The sequence below is a fragment of the Neolamprologus brichardi genome, chromosome 7 (assembly GCF_056152115.1).
Source record: "Neolamprologus brichardi isolate AB-2024 chromosome 7, ASM5615211v1, whole genome shotgun sequence".
Classification (NCBI taxonomy): Eukaryota; Metazoa; Chordata; class Actinopteri; order Cichliformes; family Cichlidae; genus Neolamprologus; species Neolamprologus brichardi.
In genome coordinates this window covers 40,936,125-40,962,141 of record NC_142110.1, presented here as the reverse complement: position 1 = coordinate 40,962,141, position 26,017 = coordinate 40,936,125, and the positions used below count along the sequence as shown (strand labels likewise).

General features: G+C 39.5%; 1 protein-coding gene across 3 annotated transcripts; it reads right to left on the bottom strand.

Annotated features, from left to right (window-relative positions):
• Positions 1–837: 837 nt before the first annotated feature.
• LOC102798047 (uncharacterized) lies at positions 838–26,017 on the bottom strand. 3 transcript variants are annotated; one of them, XM_035909819.2, is made up of 11 exons: positions 25,672–26,017; positions 24,891–24,968; positions 24,667–24,751; positions 24,347–24,382; positions 22,435–22,574; positions 21,971–22,094; positions 21,480–21,624; positions 20,470–20,580; positions 17,817–17,944; positions 9,787–9,874; positions 838–2,225 (listed from the first exon to the last, which is right to left on the bottom strand). In XM_035909819.2, exons 1-11 carry the CDS (start codon positions 25,859–25,861, stop codon positions 2,064–2,066), a joined length of 1,287 nt encoding a protein of 428 aa, XP_035765712.2. In that variant the 5' UTR covers positions 25,862–26,017; the 3' UTR covers positions 838–2,063. The 3 variants fall into 3 exon arrangements, with proteins under 3 accessions (XP_035765712.2, XP_035765713.2, XP_006795626.2); XM_035909820.2 differs by having other exon boundaries at positions 838–2,173; XM_006795563.3 differs by having other exon boundaries at positions 24,667–24,703.

The following is a 26,017-nucleotide window of genomic DNA, read 5'->3' as shown; positions in this document are numbered from 1 at the left end:
AAAACTGCAGATATCTCAATAAGGCAAGTTAAAGGGTACACGAAGGTGATATGCTTGAATGACGTGAGAATTTCACCAATTTATTTTTTAGGCTAGGAACTTTTGTTTCTGTACAGAAGGAAACATCAAGAAAATGACAAGTCTCTCTAAGTACATTTTCTACCATAATGACGTAAATTTAAAATAAGCTAGTGAAAGAATCTTTAGACCAAATGAGCATACTCTGAAAAATAAACTGCTGAACTTAAACAGGGAGCATTTTACTCAGCGCACTTGAACACTTTAGTCTGCCAGTATCTCGCCGGTGTTTTAAACTAGAAGCAGAAAGTGGATGGTTAAATGACGAGGGAAAAAAAGCTCCAATAAATAAAACAGAGCCATATGTCCTTATGCATAAGAGGATACACTCTAAGTCGCTTTTGCCTGTCATAAACTGTGAGTAGGAGCGTCAGCTAATGGACAAGTGCAGGCAGAAGAGTGAGTCATACCAGTCTGCTCACAAGAACCTCATTTTCTGCCAGATCCTGTGTGATGTATGTCTGCAAGTGTGCGCGTTAGAGAGAAACAGTGAAAAACACGGAGACGAGCAACATGCAGCTTAGCCGAGTGCGTGCGAGAGGGAGAGAGAGGAGTGCAGCAAAGAGAACAGTAGGTTTGTTGAGCAGCTCCCACAGGACAAGAACATCTTTCCGAGACGTGCTTTTAGCTGATTATGCAGACAGCGCAGCTTACATTTCACATGTTAGACAGCTTAGGTGTTACTTCACTGACAAATCTTTATTGGAACAAAACAAAACAAAAAAACAGAAAAAAGAGTGCTCTTGCAGCACCACCAACACTTCATAAATTACAGCATTAATAACTTGTTTTTAAATTGGGACATTTTAGCTGTAACTGTATGTATTTTTAATACACTTCAAAATGCTTTTAAAAATACTGGCCTGTAAACAGTCTTTTCCCTGTCACCTTTTTTTTGCTTGACGACCTCTTAGAACCATCCTGTGGAAAATCACTGCACAGTAAAACCTAAAATCTTGAGGTCAGAAAAATTAATTACTAATATAATGCATAAAAATACTACAAGAATTACATTTTAAAGTTTTTTTCAGCCAATAAGATAACATTCAGGTATTCAGAACATTGCATGAATCCTATGTCAAACCTCACGATAACATAAAAACACTACTAAAGGCAAAATGCAAGTAACAACAAGGTATCTAAGTGATACAGCACAATATGATGCATGTATACTTCAACTGATTCTTATAAATGTAGGAGGCACAGAATCATTTCCATTTATGACTCAAATCATTCATGGTGCTTAAAATTCAGACGCGTGCTCTGAATTGCCTTCTGGCGTCATTTACATGGAATTCAGATGGCGTGCCAAGTGAACGCTTTCAAAAATAACCAGGTTAGTGTGTGTATGAGTGCGCGTGTGAGACTTGCATACTAAAAGGAGGCAAGTCGGTATGACGAACTGTTGCTAAGCACTGGTGGTTGCTAGGTGGTGGTGGTGGGGGAGACAGGTTTGCAGTCAGTGATGGAATCTGAGGGTTTACCTCGATTTTCATCCGTGTACGTGTCCCCCCTGGATGGATTTTTTTTTGGAGCTTTTCTGCTCTCATTCTGCTCTCATATATACAAACACAGAAATGAGCACAAGGGAATTTTAAGCAAGAGGCAATGTTCATATTTCTCGTCAAAAATCTGGTCAATGTTTTAAAATGTTGCAAATTACTCATTAAAAAAGGCAGAACACAAACATCCGTTTAGCAGTTTCAGAGTCAACAACTGAAGAATGACTCATTTATCTCGTCTCCCATTGCAGTCATCAAGGAAAGCTGCAGAATATCTGGCAGAGGAACAGACAGAGTGAAACCAGTACTCTCTCCGGCTTTCCCCGGGATGATTACTGTACTATATACAGCGGGGAGGGGGAAAGCCTCACAGTTTGCTGGCTTCCCTTGGCGTGTCTTAAGATATTCTCCAGTGTTTTCTGCACAGGCATGTGTGACTTTTAGTAGAGTTTTTAGGTGCATCGTGGAGCATACTGTGCATCCCTAGGTGGTGTCACTTCTGCCAGATAGGGTGTGATCCCGCTGGGTAAAGGTGACGGTGGGGGGGTTGGCAGGGCGAGACACGGGCAGCCATTTGTACTCGAGGTTCTGCACTGGAGGGTCCAAACACCAGTCAAAGTTGTTTAACAGGTACACGCACACTTCCTGGCAGCAAAACACAAAAATACTGTTTTCTGGTTGTGCTTGCTCCATTTTACATAAACGAAACTTATGTAGAGTGAAGAGCTGCATGGGTGTAAGTGACAATTTTCTATTTTACAGCCGAGCGAAAACAAAATGTTAAAACTGAAGGCACTTGGCAGACCTAGAGCATCCACCAACGCTGAATAAGTCTCCAACTTGCAAAGCTACAGCCTCCACATCACTTCAAGCCTGTTTTTGTATGTTCCTTTCCAGGTTTGAAAATAGCAATGCAACAACTTTTACCAGGCGAGCTGTAATGGAATATTTGGTCCTTTAGACCTGCAATCAACAATGCTTACATTCAGACACAAAATCGTACAGTTAGAAACACATTTTCATTTGAGCAACACAGAAATCTGCATAATTTGAAGAGAAGACCTTTATTTCATTTCATATCATTCCTCTCAGTGTCACTCCTTTGCATTCCCTTCTCTTTCACTCATTCAATATATTGTTCTAGTCATCATTCTGTTTTATATATCACTATTATTCCATTCTATTACTCTATTTTATTATTTTCCAAATAACTCTATTCTATTTTGTTTAATTACTTTTTACTGTATTTCAATTTTCACTTCTGTTCAGTTCGTCTAGATTTCCTTTGCTTTCCCTCCAATACCCCATCATTCTATTGTATTGCATTTGTTGTATTTATTCTATTCTATTTCATTACTTTCTATTTTATTATGTTTTTTCTACTGTGTTTCATAACATTTCACATAATTCTATTCTCTTGTATTCAATTCTATTACTTTTTTCATGTAATTATATATTTTCCTATTTTAATCTATTTTATTCTATTCTACTCTATAATGTCTATTTTCTTCTATTCCACATAATTCTACATTCTATTCTATTATTGCCAGTCTATTATTCTATATTGTCCTATATTATTAAGCATTACTTTCCATTCTCTATTCTATTTCATTTTCCCCATACATATACTATTCTATTCTATTTTATTCTAGTAAGAGCTGAGAGCTCAGAACTGGTGATGTCATAGACAACACTCCTTACCGGCTTATCCTCAGCCATGGACCTGTCTAACCAACACATATTTCCCCTGCGTCTCTCCACTTTATGAATGAAGATTTTCCTTGTGAGGGGGAGGATGAATGAACGGGGAAGGATCAAGGGAGTAACGGAGAGGAGAGGAGAGGGAATGAAGGGAGAATTACGAGAGGGGGGTGGGTAGCGAGGACGACAGGGGGAAGGATGAAGTGAGGCGATGAGTCACATCTCTGACCTAGATCCCTGCAGTCTACTTTTTACTCTGGTCATGCCCTCATCCTTCTGTGTGTGTGTGTGTGTGTGTGGGTGTGTGTGTGTGCGTGCGTGTGTGTGTGTGCAAATGGTCACCCTGCTGAAAGCCAAGCAGATGTACTTTAATCTGCCAGTCTGATCTTTTCTGTAATTAAGCACGGTAAGAGATGTAATCAAACACATGCATCATTAAAGCAAAGCAGATAGCTCACACTGGCAGTTATAAATTTATCATAATTAACTATTTAAAGACAGGATTAACAACTTAAAAACTGAGATAAGGGAAGATTCCGTTTGAGCAGCAAAATAAAAGCAGTAAAAATATAGTGTACATTTGTGTTGTGAAGCAGCATCAAACACTGTTTCAGTCCTCTCTAAGAGGCAATGCTGCTCATTGCTATGGATGCCAGTCTGTGTCATTTAATTTAGAATGTACTTAAAAATATCCAGTAAAGTCAAATAAAAGAAATTTTATTAAAACTGTACACATCAAAAGTAGAATAATTTTTATAAATGTAAATTAAATATATAAAAGTGTAAATAGTAAAACAGGAAGAGAATACCTGTGTGATCTATTCCGAGCTCTACATCTATACAGCTTTAATAAACTACATAATTTCTTAAGCATCTGCATTTAACACTTTTTCATTTTTTTTTTTTTACTTTGTGTATTCACTACTGTGGCCAAATATATCGATATCTCCAGAGACAGAGACAAATCATGACAATCGTAAATAATCCAAAACAAGCAACTGATTATCTATGATGAGTAATCCAATTTGAAACAATAACTGTCCTGCTGAAGAGGGACAACAGCCGAACGAGGAGAGACATTAAACTGCTTTGAAGTACACCTGAGCTTCACTCAATCACACCCAACATTTTCAGTGACTCATAAGTGTGAGTGCAGCGTTGAGTCATTCCTCACTGTTGCATTTTAGATGGTGTGCATTAACACCCCCATGTATCTTGCTGTTTTTACTATTAAATAATCTGAGAACAAAAACATATAAATGATGTCTTAGTGCAGTGGTTCCCAAACTTTTTTTGCTAGGCCCCCCTTTGTTTTACAAGAAAAATGTTTGCGCCCCCCCCTTCTCACGCACACATCCTCCAACCACACACACCCATATTTTGCTCCATTGCGTTTTTTTTTTCACACCTCAAACATTTAGTAAACAATTAAACAAATACAAGTAATCTGCAATAAATTACAGGTAGTAATAACATAAACTACTAACTCGTTTAGGCTACGTCCACACCTAAACGGGTATTTTTGAAATGCAGCTGTTTCGTCCACACGTAAACGGCGTTTCCTATCACCAAAAACAGAGATTTTTTAAAACTCATTTTTTTGCTTTTACGTGTGGACGAGGAATACAGAGTTCGTCACGCAATATCAAAGGTATGCGCCTTTTTTCACATCACGCTGTACGCCACGTTTACATGAGATGAATTGCAGAATAGCAGATAGAGACAAAATACTGTTAATCTTACTATCTTCAGGTTTTACACGCTTACATACACACAGGCAGTTACTGTCCCTCCATTTAGAAAGGCAGAGGCGTCACGGTGTAATTATTTTACATGTAGTTTTTTTTTCATGTGTAATAATGTTCAACATTGCTATCAATGCATTTTTCAAAAAAATGCCTCTCTGTGCAAAATGGGTTAAAAAATATAAACAACTGTGGGATACTGTTTGTCCATGTTTTGAACAGCCCCGATGAAGTGAAAACCAATTCTGCAGGGGAGACCTACCTCGGCACTTGTGCAGGTGAAACCAAAGGGAAGATATGCTTCACCATATTTTCTAGTCTTTGGCTTAGAATGAAGTTGGTTTGGAAACATATTCAGCTATGCTTCATCTCCTGCTTTGCGTTTCTGTGGGCACCCCGTGCTAGCAATGTCCAAGCGTTTTGTCCCCACCCCCCTGCGATGGCTCTGCGGGCGGGCCCCACACTTTGGGAAGGTCTGTCTTAGTGAATGTAATCTACCAGCCGAGGTTCAATAATATACTTAGCATTTGTCACTTATCTGGCTCAGTGGATGTGGACAGCTGCGATAACCCTCTCATTTCCTTTCCTTTTCTCTGCTCAAATGTCTTTCAGTGAAGAAAACAGGACAGCTCTTGACCTTGGGAGACTGCTGCCCAATGGCTAACAATAAAATGCAAAATATAAGCCCTGTCACCCATCCAAAGATTTTTCTTTTTTTCTGAAATGTGCTTGCTCTTTTAGATGTTTACTGGAAAAGTCTAATAATTTTGTTTGTTGGTTGGTTATAAACTTTGACAATGATGCACCTGCCTCCTCAAGAGCAGCGGTCCCCAACCCCCGGGCCATGGACCGGTACTGGTCTGTGAGTCGTTTGGTACTGGGCTGTGAGAGCTGAGGCTCGGGTGTGAAATTTATGGGGTTTTTTTTACCGTTAACTCGGTTTCCCTGGATCTTTTCCTGTGTTGTAGTTGTGTGTCTTATTTTGAAAGAAATATTTACGTGTTACCATAGCGACCAGAGAGCATTAAGGGGTAGAGAGGAGGATGTTACTCTTAATGTTGTTGGCACATTTCAGGAGGACGCTGCTAATAAAGTTACACAATTACACAGTGAATTCGCATTTATTATTATATTTACAAAATACCACAGTTTTTGTCTTGGTCATATCATTTTATTTTGTTGTATTTATCCGCGACACCTTAAAGGCCGGCCCATGAAAATATTGTCTGACATTAAACTGGTCCATGGCACAAAAAGGTTGGGGACTGCTGCCCAAGAGGGTTCCTCACCTGGTGAGGTGTTGTGAAGCAGTTTTTCTCAACCATGAAAATAATTCTGTGATCATCCACATCAGTTGTCTTCTGGGGTCTTTCACTGAAGCAGTTTTTCTTTTTTGGTTTTTAGCCACTCCTGAAATGTTTGCTATCACTTTGATATGTTTGCTTTTCATCCTTTACTTGCATTCGATATATTTTAAGATTTTATATTGCCAGTACCAGCAAACAGCTACCAAATGCAAGTTAAACAACTCCAAGGCTCAAATGTCCATGAAAATGCTGATCAGTCAATTGTACAATAAGTTTTCTAATTTGTTTTAGTAGATTTTAGTCTAAGTAGATTCATTAGCCAACTACATTTTGTACAGATATAGTTAAATACTAATCACACATATATGCTCTGCTTTTCCTGGGTGTCTGGAAGATATTCCTGTGTGTCCTTCATTGTGGTAATGTTAGCATCTGAGTACCTCTTTTTGAGGAGGTTTAGAAAAAACTGAAACACTGTTCTAACAGTGCTCTGAGAATCCAGACTGAGTTATTACAGTCACACTAATATATGACAGAGCAATACAAGAACAAAAACGCTCCTTTACTTCAAAGTCTTGTACACAAGCAAGTGTTGTTGTCTTGTGAGCAAGGGGATTTTTTTTTCCTGAGGCATGCATGCATGCAGCTAGGCTTTTCATGGCCATCAAAACATTTAATTCATATTTATGAGTAATTTAACAGGACTCTTGTTTTGAAAAGAAACATTGTAATACATAACAACTCATGGTGGTAATGTTATCAAATGACCTACTCGATAAAATCTGTAGCCATTTCAACCAAATCTTTGGCAAATATGCAGAAATAAGAAGCCTGCTATCATCTACCACAGCCTAAAAACAAAGTTGGTCACAGGTAAATCTGTAAATCAGTGACGACTGAAAGTCTGTAATATTTTCTGGAAATCCACTGGCTCACAGCATTTGTTGTTGACTTGGTGTCACCGCTTTGACTTTCTAGTGTCAAGCTGACAACACATACGCACACGTTTATTTACGTGCACTCCTCTTTCTAGAAGGAATGCCCCCACATGGGAAATTAAATCTCTTTGCTTCTTGTTGTCACACCTGTAACACACCTGTCTTGTTCTCATGGCTTTAATGGGCTGCGTGTGTATATGCGTGTGCCCAGTATATAGGCAACGGCAGCTATGGTGAATATACCTTTGGGATTGTGAGGTGGTTAAAAGGGGACAGTCAGTGCCCGGATCTTTCCCTCTGGTATATCTAATAAACACACAGACAGCCAAGCATTTCGTCATTCCCATGAGCAGTGCTCTATTTACTGAATGGTTGGGGGATGGTTTCCTTCTCTGAGTGGTTTTTCCACTGTGTGTGTGGGGGCATGTGTGTTGGGGGGGTTGCACAGCCACAATCAGTTGAGCCGCAGCTGTCATCCACAGCTGGCTCGCTGTGAGCGTTTTTCCCAGTGCACTTCAGAGAAAGGTAAAGCAGTTGACCTGTTCTGCTAATGAAGCTCTGCTAACTCTGAGTTAAACTATAGGCTATAAAAGAAAGATGCGGCCACCAGGTCTAAAAAAAACCCCAAAACAATGAAGCCAATCCAGCCAAGTGCCGCAAACCTGGACTCTAATGTCTAATGGCCAGCCGGGGGTTGAGTTCTTTGATTACCCAAGGAAAAAGGCCAGTTACATATCAGTCAATTAGAAACCTACCTTTCTGCTCACATGGCATGCAATCTCAGTGCACTCTTTATTGGTAACTCTGCGGGCTCAATCACTGGTTTCACGTCTTAATATATATGTCATGATGTCTATGTTGTAACTTGTGGTCCTTGCTAGTATAGGGTTGGACCATAGCCACAGTTTCTTGTTCTTAGCAGACAGAAACGTTCAATGTGTTGTGTGTTCAATACACATTAGTTGGAGCAAGTAGGTATTTAAGCTACTGCTACCTTTCTATCATCTTGAAGCAGTCTGGCCGGACTCTAGTCTTTTTTGGACGGTTCTCTATAAAACCTAGAGATGGTTGTGTGTGAAAATCCCAGCAGATCAGCAGTTTCTGGATTACTCAGACCAGCCCATCTGACGCCAACAACCTTACCACATTCAAAGTCACTTAAATCACCTTTCTTCCCCATTCTGATGCTCTGTCTGATCTAAGGAAGGTCATCTTGACCATGTCCATACATTAATGAGTGTTTGAACAGGTATACCAAAATAAGTGGCCCCATGGTGTGGAGGTTTACACATTCGCTTAGCAAGCGATTCTCCTTTTGAATTGCGTCAGAAAGGAGATCCAACATAAAACTTTGCCAACTTTGCATGTGGAGCAACTTGCTGTGGTGACCCCTTGTCATTAAGGAGCAGCTTATCAAAGTAGCTTGATAAACTGCTATGCACAAGTTAGCATTATCCTCTGTTTCTCTGCTCTGACTCACACCTTTCATTTACGTTATATTTCCTCTAACTTTGAACAATAACAGCATCTGTCAGTTTACTAGCTTAAGCTATTACTGTAACCGCTACAAATAGCAACCTCTTTACAAATGACAGATATGGTTAGTTTAGACCCCCCTCCCCCATTTACATACACAATTAATTACAGTTAAAATGATATATAAACATACAACAATAACTGAACCCTTTAATCACACTTAACGCAGATGCAGTAAACAGGTTCACTCTTAGCTGTTTTTGCATTAAAGGATTGACACGAGAGGCTCGAATCAGATCTCAGTGCAGGAAGATTTTTGTAAAGATGCTGTTATAGGTGCCGTGTCTCTGTGGTTTGCATAACGTTTTAATGCATATGGCCTACATATTCCCAAAAAAACCCCAAACAAGACACTGAATTTTTGTTTGACTGCAGCAAACACAAATATCTTTTTAAGAGGATTATGAAGTTTCTATTTTTACATTTAATGATAACTCTTTAACTAATTTAACCAAACTTTTAAGACTTGTTTACACAACATCTAGAAATTATATTGCTGATGTTCAGCATCCAGAGTGTGAAAATCTAAATTAAGAACTTCAATTTTTTTTTGAAAGATATTAGTTTTGTTAGTCAAATTATTGGGGACAACTACAGACAACCTAACTGGATGCCTCAATCTCACATCAGTAATATTTCGCTCAACTGAGACCTTACTTCACATCTGATCAGCTGCATCGCTTGCTGTCTCTAAAGAGGATAAATCCATTGCAAGTAAACTTTCCATCGACTTTTCAGCCGATTTCCCTCCACATGTAACCCAGAAGCCCAAAATATAAAATGCAGAGCTGAGGCTCAGAGACCACAAATCTTTCAACAAGCCATTAAATGCACCAGAGTCTCAGAGAGGAAGTTAAAAAAAAAACAAAAAAACAGAACCCACATAAAAAACCTTTTATGTTAAAGAAGTCACTTTTACAGTGATAATTAAAGAGTGTGTGTCGATGTATTCTTTGTCACACTTGTGTGTGAAGGTCACCTTCAGAAAGACGTTGGTAAGTTTAGCTCCAATGCAGCTCCTGGGCCCGTTGCCAAAGGAACACAGGAAGTGCTCATGGCCTTCGTTCCTGCATATGCAAAACACAAGAGCTACAATTAAATTTTGCATAGGGTAGACAAATCAGAGATGCAAAAATCAATCAATAATCTATCTTGAACAGACTTCACAAACGTCAATCAAAAGGTATATCTTGAAAAAATGGTTTTAAAAAAAGATGCACGTTATGCAAATTTATCCCAAATGGTATTTGAGGTTGTTTAAAAAAATAGCTTTTAAAGTTGTGTTTCATCCATAAGAAATTCACAGCATGGCATATGACCATATTTAAATCTGATATAGACCAACCAGAGATGTATCTTGTAGATTTTTTTGTCAATACAAAGTATTTTTTAAGTTAGTTGTTCAAACTAAAACACCCTGACTGTTTTTTTTTCAGGTCATTGTTTCACTTTATGTTTCACTTTACTAATGACAACAAAAAGGGTACTAACAGAAAGCAGGTCTTCCACCAAAGCCAATTCTCTCATCTCTCACTTTTAAAGAAAATGAACTGCAGCTTCTCTGTGGGCTCTTCTTTTGCCCACACTTTGTCTATCTGATAAAAATGCTGACAAATGGCACTAATCGCTTGCCTCCATCTCAGCTCTTGGCTGGGTGAAGAAAAAATGTGTACAAAGAATAAGGAGAGCATTGCTGCACGGTGCTGCTCATCATCAAAAACTCTACAATGCATCATACAAAACACCCAGAATTCTCGATCAATCCAGCTGACCCCTCTCTCTTTGGCACAAAAGGCAAATAAATTAGACCTCAAAGGAAACCAACCAAGAGTGCAGCTTAGAATGAAGTTCCACAAGACAAATGAACAAAATTCAGGGACCCAACTTTACTCCATCATGCCTGCTTTCTAATATTTCCTAAAAATATACTTAAGAAAGCAGGTCCTTTCCAACCATTACTCAATATCCATCTGATGCAGGCCGTGTCTTGCCTCTAATGGATCCTGTCTTCCTGAAACCTGAGCTCTGATTAAAAGCAAACAGGAAGCATTAGTGGTGCGTATAGTCTGGGTCCACTGTGTCAGATGGTTTGTGTGTGAGAGAAGTGTTATTATTAGTGTTCTCGCTAGCATCTGACTAATGGTTTAATGTACTATTAGGTACATCCTGAAACAGTAAGATGTGCGGCGTACACTATAGGAAGGGAAAGGAAGTCTTACCAAGCACTCCATCGTAATGCTATATCAAATATGTTGAGTGGATAGGAAGTGAATCAGAGCAGTATACTCTTGTGTGAAGTATAATTCATTTTTCTGCAATAAAGTATAATGAGAAAGCTCTGTGAGAGATCATGACTGAGGCCAAGAGGGCATCATCAGATTAATTATTAGATAGGGAAGACAGGGAAGAGGACGAACAAATAGCTGCAAGTCACTTAAAAACTCTCATCATTTATTTTCCATTTGCATCTTGTTGCATTTAAAGTTCAATGGAAAAAAAAACCCTTACATCAAAGTTGCACTCACCAGTCACTTCATTAGGTACACCTGTTCAACTGCTTATTAACACAAATATTAACAGCATTAATGACCTGCTGAAGTTCTAAGTGAGAATCAGAATGAAGAAGAAAGGTGATTTAAGTGACTTAGAAGGTAGGATGGTCGTTGGCACCAGATAGGCTGGTCTGAGGATTTCAGAAACTCATGATCTACTGGGATTTTCCCACACAACCATCTCTAGGGTTTACAGAGAATGGACCAGAAATGAAAGTACCCAATCCAAGAAGGCAGAGCAATGGTTCTCTGCCTTGTTGACGCCAGAGGTCAGAGGAGAATGGCCAGACTGGTTTGAGCTGACAGGGAAGGCAACATTAACTCAAATTACCACTCAACACACAATACATCAAACCTTGCAACAGCAGAAGAAGACCATGACAGGTGCTACTCCTGTTGGCTAAGAACAGTAAACGTAGGCTACAGTTCACGCAAGCTCACCAAAACTGGACAACAGAAGACTGTAAACAGCAACAGTTCGGGCTGGTGGTGTGGGGGATATTTTTTTAGCACACTTTGCGCACCTTAGTACAAACTGAGCATTGTTTAATGTCCATCCCTTTATGACCAACACACCCATCTTCTGATGGCTGTTTCCAGCTCGATAACATGACAATTACTGTACTCAAATGGCTTCCAACACATCTCAATCCAATAGAGCAGCGGTCTCCAACCTTTTTTGCGCCACGGACTGGTTTGTGCCCAGCAATATTTTCACGGACCGGCCTTTAAGGTGTCGCCGATAAATACAACAAAATAAAACTAGTACCGGTACCGAAAAAAAGAAGATTTATTCATAACACACGTGAAAAGACCCAGGAAAACCGAGTTAACAATACAAACGATAAGAAAATAACGCTGAAAACCGATAAAAACCCTGAAAACCATACATTTCACACCTGAGCCTCAACTCTCACGGATCGGTACCGGTCCGAGGCCCGGGGGTTGGGGACCGCTGCAATAGAGAACCTTTGGGATGTGGTGGAACAGGAGGGTCACATCATGGATGTGCAGTTGACAAATCTGCAGCAACTGTGTAAAACTAGCATGTCAACATGGACCAAAATCTCTGAGGAATGTTTCCAGCACCTTGTTGCATCTACGCCATGAAGAATTAAAGCAGCTCTGAAAGCAAAAGTGGTCCAACCCAGTACTAGCAAGGTGCATCTAAGAAAGTGGGGTGTGAGTGTATAGCCTAGCTCACGTGCCAAACTTGAGGCTTAGGAACACTAGTGCACAAACTAATGGGCGGCATCTTGAATTCTATGTGTCATTTATATGCAGTCTATTATTTTAAAACGTAAAGCCTATTATCAAAACTGTTATACTTAGTTCAACTAGACTATGACAAACTCCTGGCATTATCTTTATGAACTGGTGACTCTGGTTTGTGTCGTTTCTAAGAATTCATACAGTGGCTGACGTACGCAAACACAGACACTTCAGATAATTTCTACTTCAAATTAAAAAAAGATATCTCTCGCTATTTTTGGAGACAAGAAGAAAAGTCCCTATTCTCGGATTTATGTGAAACTAGCAACACAGCCCACTGCAATAGCTAAGATTTTTATCTGTGCTTGGTAGCATTTCTGATTCACTTATCTAGGGCCAGAGTCTGTGTAGGCGTTGAGCTGATAGGATGTTAACTTGCCAGCTCCAATATTTGCCTCCAACAGGAAAAGCACACATACACAATATACGACGAGTATGAACGGGAACACACTCGGTAGATAATACACCCAGCTACTGCGCAAAAAAATAAAAAATAAACAGATGAAACTGTGGTGATTGTAGGTGGGCTTGTTATGTAACAGGACTGCAGTCATTAAATTAAACAGCCAGGTGGCAAGAAAATGAGCTGGGCAACTATCAAGAGAGATAGGAAACCGGTCACCAGGAAGACTGGCAGATGGAAAACCAGAGACAGGAACAGTTGGGAGGAAAGGGAAACAAACACGGTGATAAATGAAAAATAAAGACAAGCAAAGACAGGCAACAGAGGTTTGCACGGCAAGGATGAAAGATATATCAGCTTTGGTCACACAGATCGCTTCTCGGGGTTCAATAAAATGTACTGACAGTAAGAAATATCAAAAAGGTGACCAGACTCATCCATACAAATACACACATCTTCTTAATGTGGATGACTCACACCTTTAATCGAGGTATAGTCAAACTTCTAGCGCCTACACTCCACGTTTCATCTTTGTCTTTTGTTTTGTTTTTTGTGCAGTTTCTTATTAATGACTTTTCTAGAGTTTTCTTTTACATCATACTATCTCAAGGAAAATCTCCTCTGACTCACTCCTTAACCCTGCACCATTTTACCTGATGCTCACACACGCAGACACAAAGCATGCAATCTATTCATTCATAGATTTCTCTTCTCAGCTGAGTGCTCTGCTCACACACTTCAGAGTATTTAAAATGGTGTCCATTTCCAGGCTAAAAGTATCTGCCTGTTAGGCAGACTGAACAGATTTTTGACTCTTTTTTTTTTGCGCTATAAGTATCTAGTTGGATCTATGTCTTAAGTTATTAAGCTGTTTTAGGATAATTTCTTTTTTGAGTTTGTGTACCATCTTCCATCTGTGTCTCCTTACTTCACAGATGGAAGACCCCCAGTTCGAGACCAGAAAGAAGCACAAACCCAGCCTCAGGGGGTAAGAAGCTAGTGTGCTCCCAGTGCTGGTTCCCAGCTCCGATAAATGGAAGGGCTGCATTAAGAGGGGCGTCTGGCATAAAATCTGTACCAAACCAAATATGTGGAATCGTCTGGTGTGACGACCCCTTGGGAAAAGGCAGAAAGTACCTTCTACTTTAATACCTGAGAGAGTTAATCTATGCTGTAAATGCAAACCCCTCTGAAATCCAATGCCGTAACCTGACTAAAGCTCGCACTGTGACTGTTGAATTCAGCACCATCAAGTCCTCCTGAGCTTTTCCGGCTATTTCTTCTGCTTCCATTTTTCAAACCGATCGGAAGATAATGGATCGGCTCAAAGAGAGAAACTCCAAACTGCCAACTGTAACATTAGATTGCTTCATTCGGTGTGATGGTTTTATCTGGTTTAAAGTTTAAGTTAATACGTAATTAGGTTAGTTTTAACAAGATAAGAGTGAAGAAGAGGTCTCTATACACACCTTCAAAAATGACAACTGATGGCAGTAGATTTCTCTGCTCAACAAAAAAGTAAATAAAGTAAATATATGCAGTATATATAAGAAATTCAACATTATTACTGTTTCATCGCAAAAAGGATGGGAGTTTCTCTGACTCATTCTTCTGTAACCCATCACACTCTATCCCAGGGCATTATGGGAGAGAAAAAAGCTTCTCCCCCCACTCTACACACAGACACACACTCACAGAAATACACACAGGGGAATCCCTATTGGTGAAGATACTGACAGGTGACCAGTTTCCATGGCAGCAGCTTCCTTCCTACATACATACATTCATAGATTTTTTTCTCCATTCTCTGTCACATGAGAGAGAGAGCATGAATGACAATAAACAGTTGAATGAAGGAAGTGAATGAACAGATGAATGGCTGACTGAGAGAACGAGCCAGCTCGGGTTTCATTTTACCAGAGCAGGTAACAGACAGAGAGTCTTTATGCATCTCCTTTTGTATTCAGAAGGCTTTTTTTTTTTACTTTCCCAGCAGACAGTCTGAGCAAGTACATGTAAAAGCGATGCAGTCAGACTTGTGTGCTCAGGCGCTGTTATCTATCTGCATTGGTTGCTATAGTAAAGACGTGGGCGTATGTATATAAAGTACTAACCAGCACTCTTTTCTGCTTTGCGGTCATAAAACAAGTTGTAGAACAGACTATTGATTTAATCTTGCTGTCATCTATTTTAAGAGTGCATTTCTATCCAGTAAAACTGTGTATTTTAGTCTGACCACAGCAAATGTGGCCTAAACTCCCTCAGCTATTCTTTATGTTATCATTGAAACAGGAAGTTATTGTGTGGTACCTGCTGCAATTAGTAATCCATTATCTGTGCCTATGTTAATACAGTATAACTTTGTCATTTAGTCACGTCATCAACAGCTTCAGAACCTCTTCAGCTGTTCATACTTTCTGTATAAGCATAATACTGTGCTATAAAGACTGAACAATATGGTGCATTTCCAACAGGGTGAAGAACCCAACACAGAGATAGTTTTTACAAGGTACTGAACTGAAAACCTTACATTACACAAAATATAATCGACAATACAGGTATTCACCCTGCCTGCGCAGCAAGCCATTTGGCCATTATATAATGAAGCTAAAGCATTTTGGGGATATGTAAATTGTGAATAGCATTATATTTGCCATATGTGCACCCATCAGGTATAACATTATGACCACCTGCCTAACCATGTGTTGGTCCCACTCGCAAAAAAGCCCTGACCCATCAAAGCATGGACTCCACCAGACCCCTGAGAGTGTGCTTTGCTATCTGGCACCAAGATGTTAGCAACAGATCCTTTCCAGTCCTGTAAGCTCCGAGGTGGGGCCTCTGTGGATCAGATTTGTTTGTCCTGCACATCCCACAGATGCTCGATTGGACTCAGCTGGCGTTCGGGGTGGCTGAAGCTCGAGAGGTAGAGCAGATCATCTACTAATTGGAAGTCCATTTAACTCAACTCATTTTACTCAAACTACTCCTGAATCATTTTTGCTTTGTGGCATGCCTCAAAGCAGGGTCCATTACTATAATTCTTTCTTTTAAGATTTTATCGAGTGGCTTATAAATAACTATATGTATAAATGCACATGGAAGAAAATGCTCTATTATTTATTCTTTTATCTTTTTCTTTGTGTTTTTTTAAACATCTTTTTGTGACGCATTTCCTCGATCCCTGATGTGTCACAGCACTAAAAGCTTCCTCCCACTTACTCTTTCTAATGCTGATTGTGTTTGAGTGTGCAAATGTGGCATGTTTGTAAGTATGTATCAGTAAGGGAGTATAAACAGAACTGCCCGTTTGCTTCCTTCTTGCTTGATCTAAGAAATTTTCAGAATAACAAACAACAACAAAAAAAAATCACCATTTTTTAAATTTTACCACTTTTTCCATTGGTCCACAAAGTCCTGTCCGTTCTTGAAGCTATTTTGTCAGTTTACAATTTTCTACTCTTTGGCTGTGTGTCGGTCACATTTATTTAATGTGCAGGTCAATCCAGCAAGAAAACCTATGCTTGAAAATAAAAGCCCATGAAATTAACACCTCATTTGAGGCACAGCTCATATATTTTAAGTCTGTGGGAAAGCCTTGATTAATAATGTTTTTCCCTGAAAGACTGATACATTACCTTTTCAAGGCTGAAGTTCTAGGCATAATTGATTGCTTTTTCTAAAGACATTAATGACTAAATACTGCATGGTTTGCGATTTTCAGTGATGCTGGGAATGACTAGAAACCTTCGTTTTAACTCTCTTGCTTTTTCATGTTCTTGTACAATACTACTCTTTATTGGTGCTAGGATGCCAAAGACACTTTGGTCTATGTCTGTAAAGAGCTGTTAACTTCATAATAGTGTTGTCAAAAAAGAAAGGAAAAGATACTAACTGGTCCTCAAAATTACTGTTGGATTATATACTCGTTTGCAACAGTACTGTTACCATTAGTGCTCTCCTCGTGTCCCCCAGTTGACACACAACTTCACACTGCACTGCTGTACTTTCACACTCTATGAGGAATTTTGAGAGGTCAGTAGAGCTCCCGTTTCATCAGCACTGAAGTATTAAACCGTTATCATAAATGTTTACCTGGCTGGCACGTACATTAACATTTGCTGTTTAACTATTAGCAATTGACCAGTTACTACTTAGTTAGCAGTTACAACTAAATAATAAAATGATAACATTAATGTTGGAGTAAGTAGCAAAACATTATCTAATTTCCCTGACTGTAGTTTTAATAGACAGCATAAGTTTTACAGGATAACATAATTATTTGGGTTTGAAAAGTGTTATTTTTCTCTTAAAGTCAGTCAGCAGATTGAATGTGAGAAAGGTTCATCAGCAACTACACAGAAACAGTAGCAGTCTACTTTAACTGCTCTATTTCATCAGCAACAAAAATATGGTACCAAGTCACCAGAAGCGCGGCACTACCTCGCTGCCCCTTGTCCTATTGTGTTTATGTGTTGTTGTTTTTTTTTCACTACCTTTTTACAATCTTTAAGCATTTGTCATATCTACACTTTGCATTAGTGATGCAATTTTTTGCACCATATCAGACAACTTAAAAAATCATGTTGTCATTGATGTTATTGTTTGCATTGTTCTAATCTCTGTTTTGTAATGACTCTATTTTTCCCCATAGTATTGACAATGGTATCAAGTATTTCCAAGGTGTCGACATCGAGTTTGAAATTCTACTACCACGATAACACTCCTTGACAACTAGAAAATAAAATAAAAGAATGAGAGAAAAAGAGAAAAGATCCTCACCTTCCACTCCATCTCTCTGGCAGGAAGGCATCAGGCTCCTGAAACACCTCCGGGTCGCGATGGACGGCATGGCTGATATAAATCACACCAAAATCTTTAGGAACATGAAACCCCATGAGCGTGGAGTCCTACACAAACATACAGAGAGACATATTCACATTATTATCATATTATTAAATATCATGTGGGTAACAAACTTGGCTTTGAAATGCTTTCCTGGTCTTTTACTGAACACTTGTGTTACTTTACACTGCATTTTACATGTGTACATATGCACCTGACCTGCAGTGAAAATGGCACAATTGTAAGAAAGAAACTTTCGACTCTTTCCCCCATAAAGACAACATTTGGCAAAAAGGGGAAAGGGTTAAAAACCCTTTTAAACCACAGTGAATAGGCCCCACTTTTAATTCTGAATAAAAACTCAATTTTAAACAAAATATCCCGGGCCCGGTTTTCCATTAAGCCCTGGTGAAAAGAGCCACCTTGGGGCAAAAAGACCAATTGTTGCCCTTTTAAATCACCTTTTTCACTACATCCATTAGCAGCCGCACTAATGGACTGCTGGAGAACATGATCACTGTTTCTCTTTCCTGTGCACACTCATTTTTCTCTCTGCCTCTCTCTGGTGGAGTGGAAAATCTTTTACAAATCTCTTTCATTCTCCCTCTTCTCATTGAGAAATGCCTCAGCACTTGGTGCTGGTTTCATTCTTTCTCCCTCCTCCCCTTTCTCTCATTCACTCTTGCACACAGGTTGTAAAACACCACTGCATATCTTAGTTCCACCTGATGGGAGGATCCACTTTTTTCCACCTGATTGTGAATACTAATGACCACTCATTCTCCTACACACTTCCCTGCACACATAAACATCTCATCAGTCCTTTCAGAGGAGGCACAGCACTTGCCTCTTGCATTTTCTGGCAGGGCATCAGCTATGGCACTGGCAATATGTCATTATTAACAGCCAGTTGTCTTCAAAGTACTGCTTTTCAAACTTTAGCTGGAGTATCTTTAAGTATACAAATATTCTCACAGCTGCTCGAGTCACTGTAGATATTCTAGTGCCCAGTCCTGTAAGTCTTGCTCGTGCATTTGTGTTTATCTTATTTATATCTCTGTATAAACCACCGAGGCTGGCAAGAATGGTGCACTGGTATGTTTCACAGGAGTGACAGAACTTTCCACTCCGCTTCAGAGCATCACCAGTTCACTTTACCCTCACTCAAAAACACTGGCCCCGTCCCCTCCCACACTTGCTTCCTTCCGGAGGGGAAGCGGAGGAAATTGATCACAGAGAGAGATCAATGTCTCTGATTGGACTGTTGCATAAGCCTGTTTGCTGGAGTCACAGGGTTCAAAGACTGCCACGGAGGGAGGAGGCAGACACACTGTTGAATGCCCCATCCTTGGGGTGAAAGCAGCACGCCAGTCAGTAGGCGGTAAGTCGAGACGACGTGGGCTTTGACTATCAGACAGATGTCTGATCAGTGTACAGATTACATTTTACTAGACTTTTCCCAGCAAACACGCCTACAAAATATCAGTTTACATAATCACATGAGAACCAACGGACCATGGACAGCAAACAGGGGGAAAAGAAAAATAATAGTACAATTAAACAAACTTTAAGATATTATAATAACTGACACGTGGAGTGGTTTACCTGTGGTAAACCTCACAGTTGGGCAAACCTTCACAGCTGTAGTTGTAAAAGCACACAAATAAAGGTTTCAAGAGGACTTTCACTAACACTGACTGCTACTGTGAGAGAACAGAAGAAGTCTCAAAACGACTGTAAAGTTGAATTACTGCATTTGAAGATATACAATATTTATTTACTGAGTCCTTCTGCAGGACAGCATACACAGACAACGCTCTTAGAAAAGTCTTTCATCTACAGTCAGCTGTCGCCATCTAGAGGAAGGCAGAGCGAGACAAAACAACTAATGCTTACTACAAGTACTACTACAACTACTTCTACCTCAGGATTAAAATTATAAACACAAATACAAACCATAAAATATCTGAAAACACAGGTTTGCTGGGAGGTATTTCAATAGCAACCTGTTCACATGCTGCTAGATTTATTTCCTTTGAATTCAGAAAGTTTTTATTGAAGTTCAAATTGTGCTGACCGGTGACGTCTGAGCAGGCTTTGGTTTCATGCAGGTGAAGAGTTCATGTGGACCAAAAACAGGAAAAGGATTTGCCAAAATGCAATCCACTGAAACTACTGGTCATCTGACAATGACTAGGCTTTTTAAAAATGCAACAATCCGCAACAGTAAACAATCTGCCCCAAAGATTAGTCATTACCCTAAAGGCTAAGTCACCAGACTAACCAATAAGTTCCCAATTTAAGTCATTACTGCTGCAGGGTTGTATTTTTTCAGTTGTTAAATATTCTCATGATGATGTTCACTTCCGCACTCATAAACTTTGGACCTCTGAATAGAACTAAATAGATTCTGCAAAAAGATTTAATAAGTTTTCTAACTGACCAGATGAGTGATGGAAAAATCAGACGTATTTGACATGGATACGAAATTAAAATCGTCATTCTCTTTCATTTTTAAGACATTACTCACGGTATAATTGTGCTAGATGAGGAGCACTGGCTCATTCACTGAAATTTACATAAAAACTACCTGATCAGCTATTCTGCGTCCACCAATGAAAGGAGGCCATAGCCTCTGCACCTCCAGCAGCACCCGGCACAGGTAATCAGGGTCTTCTGCTGCTTGACAACGGGCTTTCCCCTGAACATGGAGACAGAGACAATGAGCTGTATGTCAGAGCACAAAGATTTTTACTGAAAACTGAAACATTTTACATATAGAGCCTACATGAATCTGAAGTCCTGCTGATGCTGACGTTTGAGTTATACTGGTAAGGCTCAAAATTAGAGGCGTGGGATGACAGCTTTGATTGCTTTAGTTTTTTGTGTCTTTTAAAAAAAAGTAATCAGGTAATGGCATGGTGGATGTCCATCGTTTCCTTGAAGATGTTTCACCTCTCATCCACGAAGCTTCTTCAGCTCTTCAGAATTGAAGAAGCTTCTCGTCCAAACATTTTCTTTCCAAGCTCCTTAGACCACTGCATGTTGATGTGTACAAATGGCTACCAAACATCGCAGCTAGCTGGCTAACCTTAGCTTCAGGTTTGTTTTTTTGTCCCTGTGTAAACTGCATTTTTGAGTATGTTGAGCATTTTTGAGTCCTTCTTGACAGTGTGATTGGTGGACTCCATTTCTACCCTAACACTGGCTTGTTTTGATCACTCTTAGTATTTTATGAGGCACTAAGACAATCAGCTTAACGGGGATTTTATACTTCAGTGTTAAATCTACGCCGTAGGAACACTGTAACCAGAAACCCTTCTGAAACACTACACTGTAACGTACACTATATGCTATGCCTGACCTGACACACACCTCCCTGGAAAAGTAGCTAAATGTTGTGTCAATGCTATCTACAGCTTTTGTGACTGGCCTGTTTACTTCCGTGGATTCCTCCTGCGCATTTATGGCTGCTTTTCCTGCAGTTGTTGAATAGACGTGAAAGAACAATAATCACTGCCTTTACAAAAAGATATAACAAGTTGGGTAACACCAACGTTCTCTCTTTTTATTGTAAACTCTTCTCGTGTATTTGTGTACCTGTCCATTCCCACCGAGTGCCAATGTGAAGGAGGTGAGCAGTGATGCCAGGGCTTTCGGGATCAGCGCTGAAATGAACAACAGGAGGTGCTGGGCTGCAGAACTTGAGTCAGGCAGCGGCAAAGAACCGAGAGAGCCAACAAAACTGGAGAGGGCCGCAGAGACAGAAAAGAAAGAGGAAGGATCCTTAATCAAGGGCCACTTATACAAATCAGAGCATCAGTATAGACCCAAGGCCTCCACTAGAGTCTGATTCATGTTTGAAAGGAGAGATTTATACATCATTTAACTTCAGTCAAGTCAAGTTTATTTGTGTAGCATTATTCAGACACAAGAGGAACAGAAAGTGGAATACAAAACATATAAAACATATCTGTCTTGATATAATACATGCACAAACAATCAGGATAGAAATGTAACTATTTAATTGAGAAAAACTTGTTTTTGTAAAAGCAGCACTGGCAGATGAACTGAGGTGTGTGCAGTCTCACCCCTCTTTGTCATTCTCCAGTTTATCTTTGATGATGTCCATCAGTTTATTCCTGGCATCGAGGGCAATGGAGAAACCCGACGACCACATAGGAACCTTGACATTTACTGGAGCAGAGATCAGACCTGCAGGGTGAGGGGGAGGAGGGCAGAAGGCGCAGAACAAAAGAGTCAGAAACACAAAGATGAATGTGTGCGGTCCCAGAATGAAAGAGGAAGTTGGAGATGGTGCAATAGTCTATTGCACAAAACTTGAAGTTGCCAAAAAAAGACAAAAGAAAAAATTGTCATGTTTTAACATTACCAGAGGTGTTAAGATTGATCACTTCTTAGTGTTATATTTAAAAAAAAAGCATAAGTTGCAGAAAGAACATCAATGCAAAAGGCTGCAAAAAAATTAAAATAAAAAATTAGCACGAGGGTTTTTGTGTGTGTGTGTGTGTATGATTTATTTGTATGGCCCTACCATGCCAGTGCTGGGTGCACAGCTGACTGATTTCCTGGAAAAGTTCAGGTTGCTTCTCAGCTCGTACGTTCAGAAAAAGGCCCAACACCAGCTCTGTCCCCAGAGACTTAAAAACAGTGTATACATTCTCTGGCTGACCACTACACAGACACACACAAGTATACAATCGGAGACACATTGATGAGTTTATTCAATTAAATTATTCAATTCAACTTATTTATACAGCGCCAAAACACGATAACAGTTTCCTCAAGGTGCCTCTATATTGTAAGGTGGACCCTACAGTAATGCAACACAGAACTGAACGATCAGATGAGCCCTTATGATCAAGTACCTTGGTGTCAGTGGGAAGGAAAAACTCCCATTTAACAGGAATAAACCTCCAGCAGAACCAGGCTCAGGGAGAGACTGTAATTTAAGCAAGTGACTTCGAGAAATACTGATAGAAACACATCATAAAGCTGTATATGTATGTATGAAAATAATAAAAACCAACATCTGCAGGAATATTATAAAAATTGGACGTTTATATTTTAGTGTCCTATCAACTACATTTAAAAAACTTCTGTACTTTTTTCACATGGTGATATTCATCTTCACAGCTTTGGTTTCAAGGTTAGGTTGGGTGTTTTTGGACAAAATATTGTCATTGTGGTTGTGTGAATTACATCTGCGGTGGGTGGTGTACACTGTATCTGTACATCAGCACAGTGTGTTTGTAGTGAAACAATCAGGATGTGGCTGAAGTGCAGACCTTCAGCTTTACTTCAAGGGGTTCAAGGCGGTTACTTGTTTAGTTATTGCAGACATTTTTACACACAGTCTCCCGTTTTCAGAGGCTTAAGTAATCGGATACACTAACATATTTTTTATTACAAGGATTCTTCTTCCTTTCTTTTTCTTTCAGTGACTTGGCCTTGATAAACTCTTGAGTTGCTTTTGCAGTTGGCTTTGAGTAATTATCCATTTGTACTGTAAAGCGCTGTCTGATCAGTTCTGCATCATTGCTCTGTGCCCTTCACAATTCATCCTGCTCCTTCTATAAACATCAATAAACACGAGTGACCTGGTTACACTGGCAGCCATTCACGCCCGTGCCACAACATCATCTCCACCATGTTGACAGGTGATGTCTCCTTCAGATCAGGAGATGTTTCTCTCCTTCTCTATAATTTCCTCTTCCCTTCAAGTTAATCTGGATTGCATCTGTCCAAAGACTTCCCTAGAACTGTACAGGCTCTTTTAGTTTTCTGGCAAACTCTACTTTGATCTTCTTGTTCCTGAGTGTAACCAGTGGTTTGCACCTTATGGTGAACCCTCTGTATTTATATTCATGATGGCATCCACTGATTGCACACATGAGACTGATACACCTATCTTCTACAGATTTCTTATTTCTTAAACAAGGTAAGAATCTGTGATGCTACACTTGAGTTCTTTTTTAAGATCTCTTAGTGTAGCTGAGCTGTGCGATCCTTTTTAATAAAGTGCTAGATTATGTTGTTTTTTTAACCCTAATGATGGCCCCCTTTACTTGATTCACATCTCTTTAAACATCCTATTGACACTTCCAGTGAAAAGCTCAAATGTAAATTCAAAATTTCAGAGATTCTGTTAGTCATGAAAACAACATGAAATAACAAGGGAACATGTCTCACCTGGTCATGAAACTGCTTGTCAGTAATTTGTCTGATTAATTTTGAGCCTCTGAAATAAAGGACTACATACACAGTAAAAATACTTATGGACCTAACTTTACTCTTGCTTATCAAAGAGTATCACTTTTTAGTTATTCGGACTGTGAAACAATACTTGTTGTAAATCTCATTGTATTCTTTGAGCTACATTAATACATAGAAATATATCCGTAAAAAAGGTAAATATGTGTGGATATAACTGGTGTAAGTGTTACCTGACAGAGAGGTCCTTCAGACAGCGCTCACATACACTACACAGACACAAACAGACAAGCACAGACATATTTTAGTCTTAAGTAAAAGTACAACTGTTTTTTTGTAAAGAACTGTTGTTTCTCAAACAAACAGGGACTCAGCTCTTGCAAGAGAAACCTTTGACATAGATGGACACATTTCAACTGCTGCAGCAGTGAAAGGTTTGCAGTTGCGTCACATATATCTATGCAATTATTTCTGCCGCCAACCCAAACCTCAGTCAGAGGCATCCCCCAGCTATCAAATACATGAATTACTGTTGTAACAATATTATGATTACCTTGTGATATAATCACTCCACGATCCCAAACAGCTTCCTGTAAAGAGGCTGGTAAGTGACAGGCGGAGAAGGCATGCCTCCTCACCTAAAATATACCAACGCAAGTCACTGTTTGCAAAGTTTTTTGCTTGTATTTAAAGCATGTGGAGTAGGGAAGGGAAAATTGATACTCAAATTGAGGGTACTTTAAGTGTGGGCCATCTTGTGTGTGTGTGAGTGTTTACCATTAGTAGTAACAATGGTGTCACCATACATGTTTGTCATCAAGTCAGTTGGATCCTTAAGAAACAAACTGGACTTCTCTGAAACACATCACATAACATCACTGCATACTCTTCAATCAAACGTCCACGTCACACTTTGGTTCATTTGTACTAAACACAAAGCGGGACATGCATGGAAAATCTCCGCTTTTTCTCATGAGTGCATCTGTGATCTCATTCCTATTTTACAGTATAACAAAAATATCATCACATCACGATGCATAAGTTGAATAAATCATGCCATGGGATATTTAAACTGTTTAAATGTGAGAGGCAGAAACGATTAAATTAAGGTTGGAGATATTTGTATTTAGGGGACTAAATTTGTTTACACAAATTCCTACCGCTAGCATGTGCTTTAAAATTTAAATTATAAACCTTTAATGTCCAGTAAGTCATGTATTAAAAAAATTTAAATCACAAATAAATACAGTGTGTTAACATTAACGCTTTAAAAAAAATCCATTTTCTCTCTCTCTCTTGGTATATTTTGGTCACTGAATAGGCCCTATCCTCATTTGAAGTGTGCAATATAATATGAGTAATTTATTAAAGTGCAAGTATTTAAATCATTTGTAAAGGTAAAAACAATTATACTTCTATAATAATAATATTTTCCCCCAATACTATCCCGAGTCTCTCCCATGGACTACTCGAGGAAATTTCTTTCCATATATCCCTTTGACTGTGGAAGCAAAGTTTAACTATGTGTCGTAAAAGAGAAAGTGTTCAAACACTATACCACACAGCAGCTCTCTCATCCCTTGCACGGAGCAGATAAAGGCTGTCGGTCTGTTCATTAGGCGGCAGAGAAACATTCTGCTCCGGTGTTTTTCAATCCTCTGCTGGCAGAAGCTCACCGGGTCCCGGTAGAACTCCAGGGACTTGTCCCCGAGCAGCGATACACCTGCATTTCCTGGTAGTTTAGACATTCAGAATCTGAGTGCAACGACGTTTATCTTCTGTTTGGCTTGTAAATGGCACTGTCAGAACACCAGGAACTCTCAACTTTTTAAAACTAGGTCCAGGTCCGAACTAATTCCTTATTTATCTGTGACTATCCACACGAGCGACCTTGCGAACTCTTG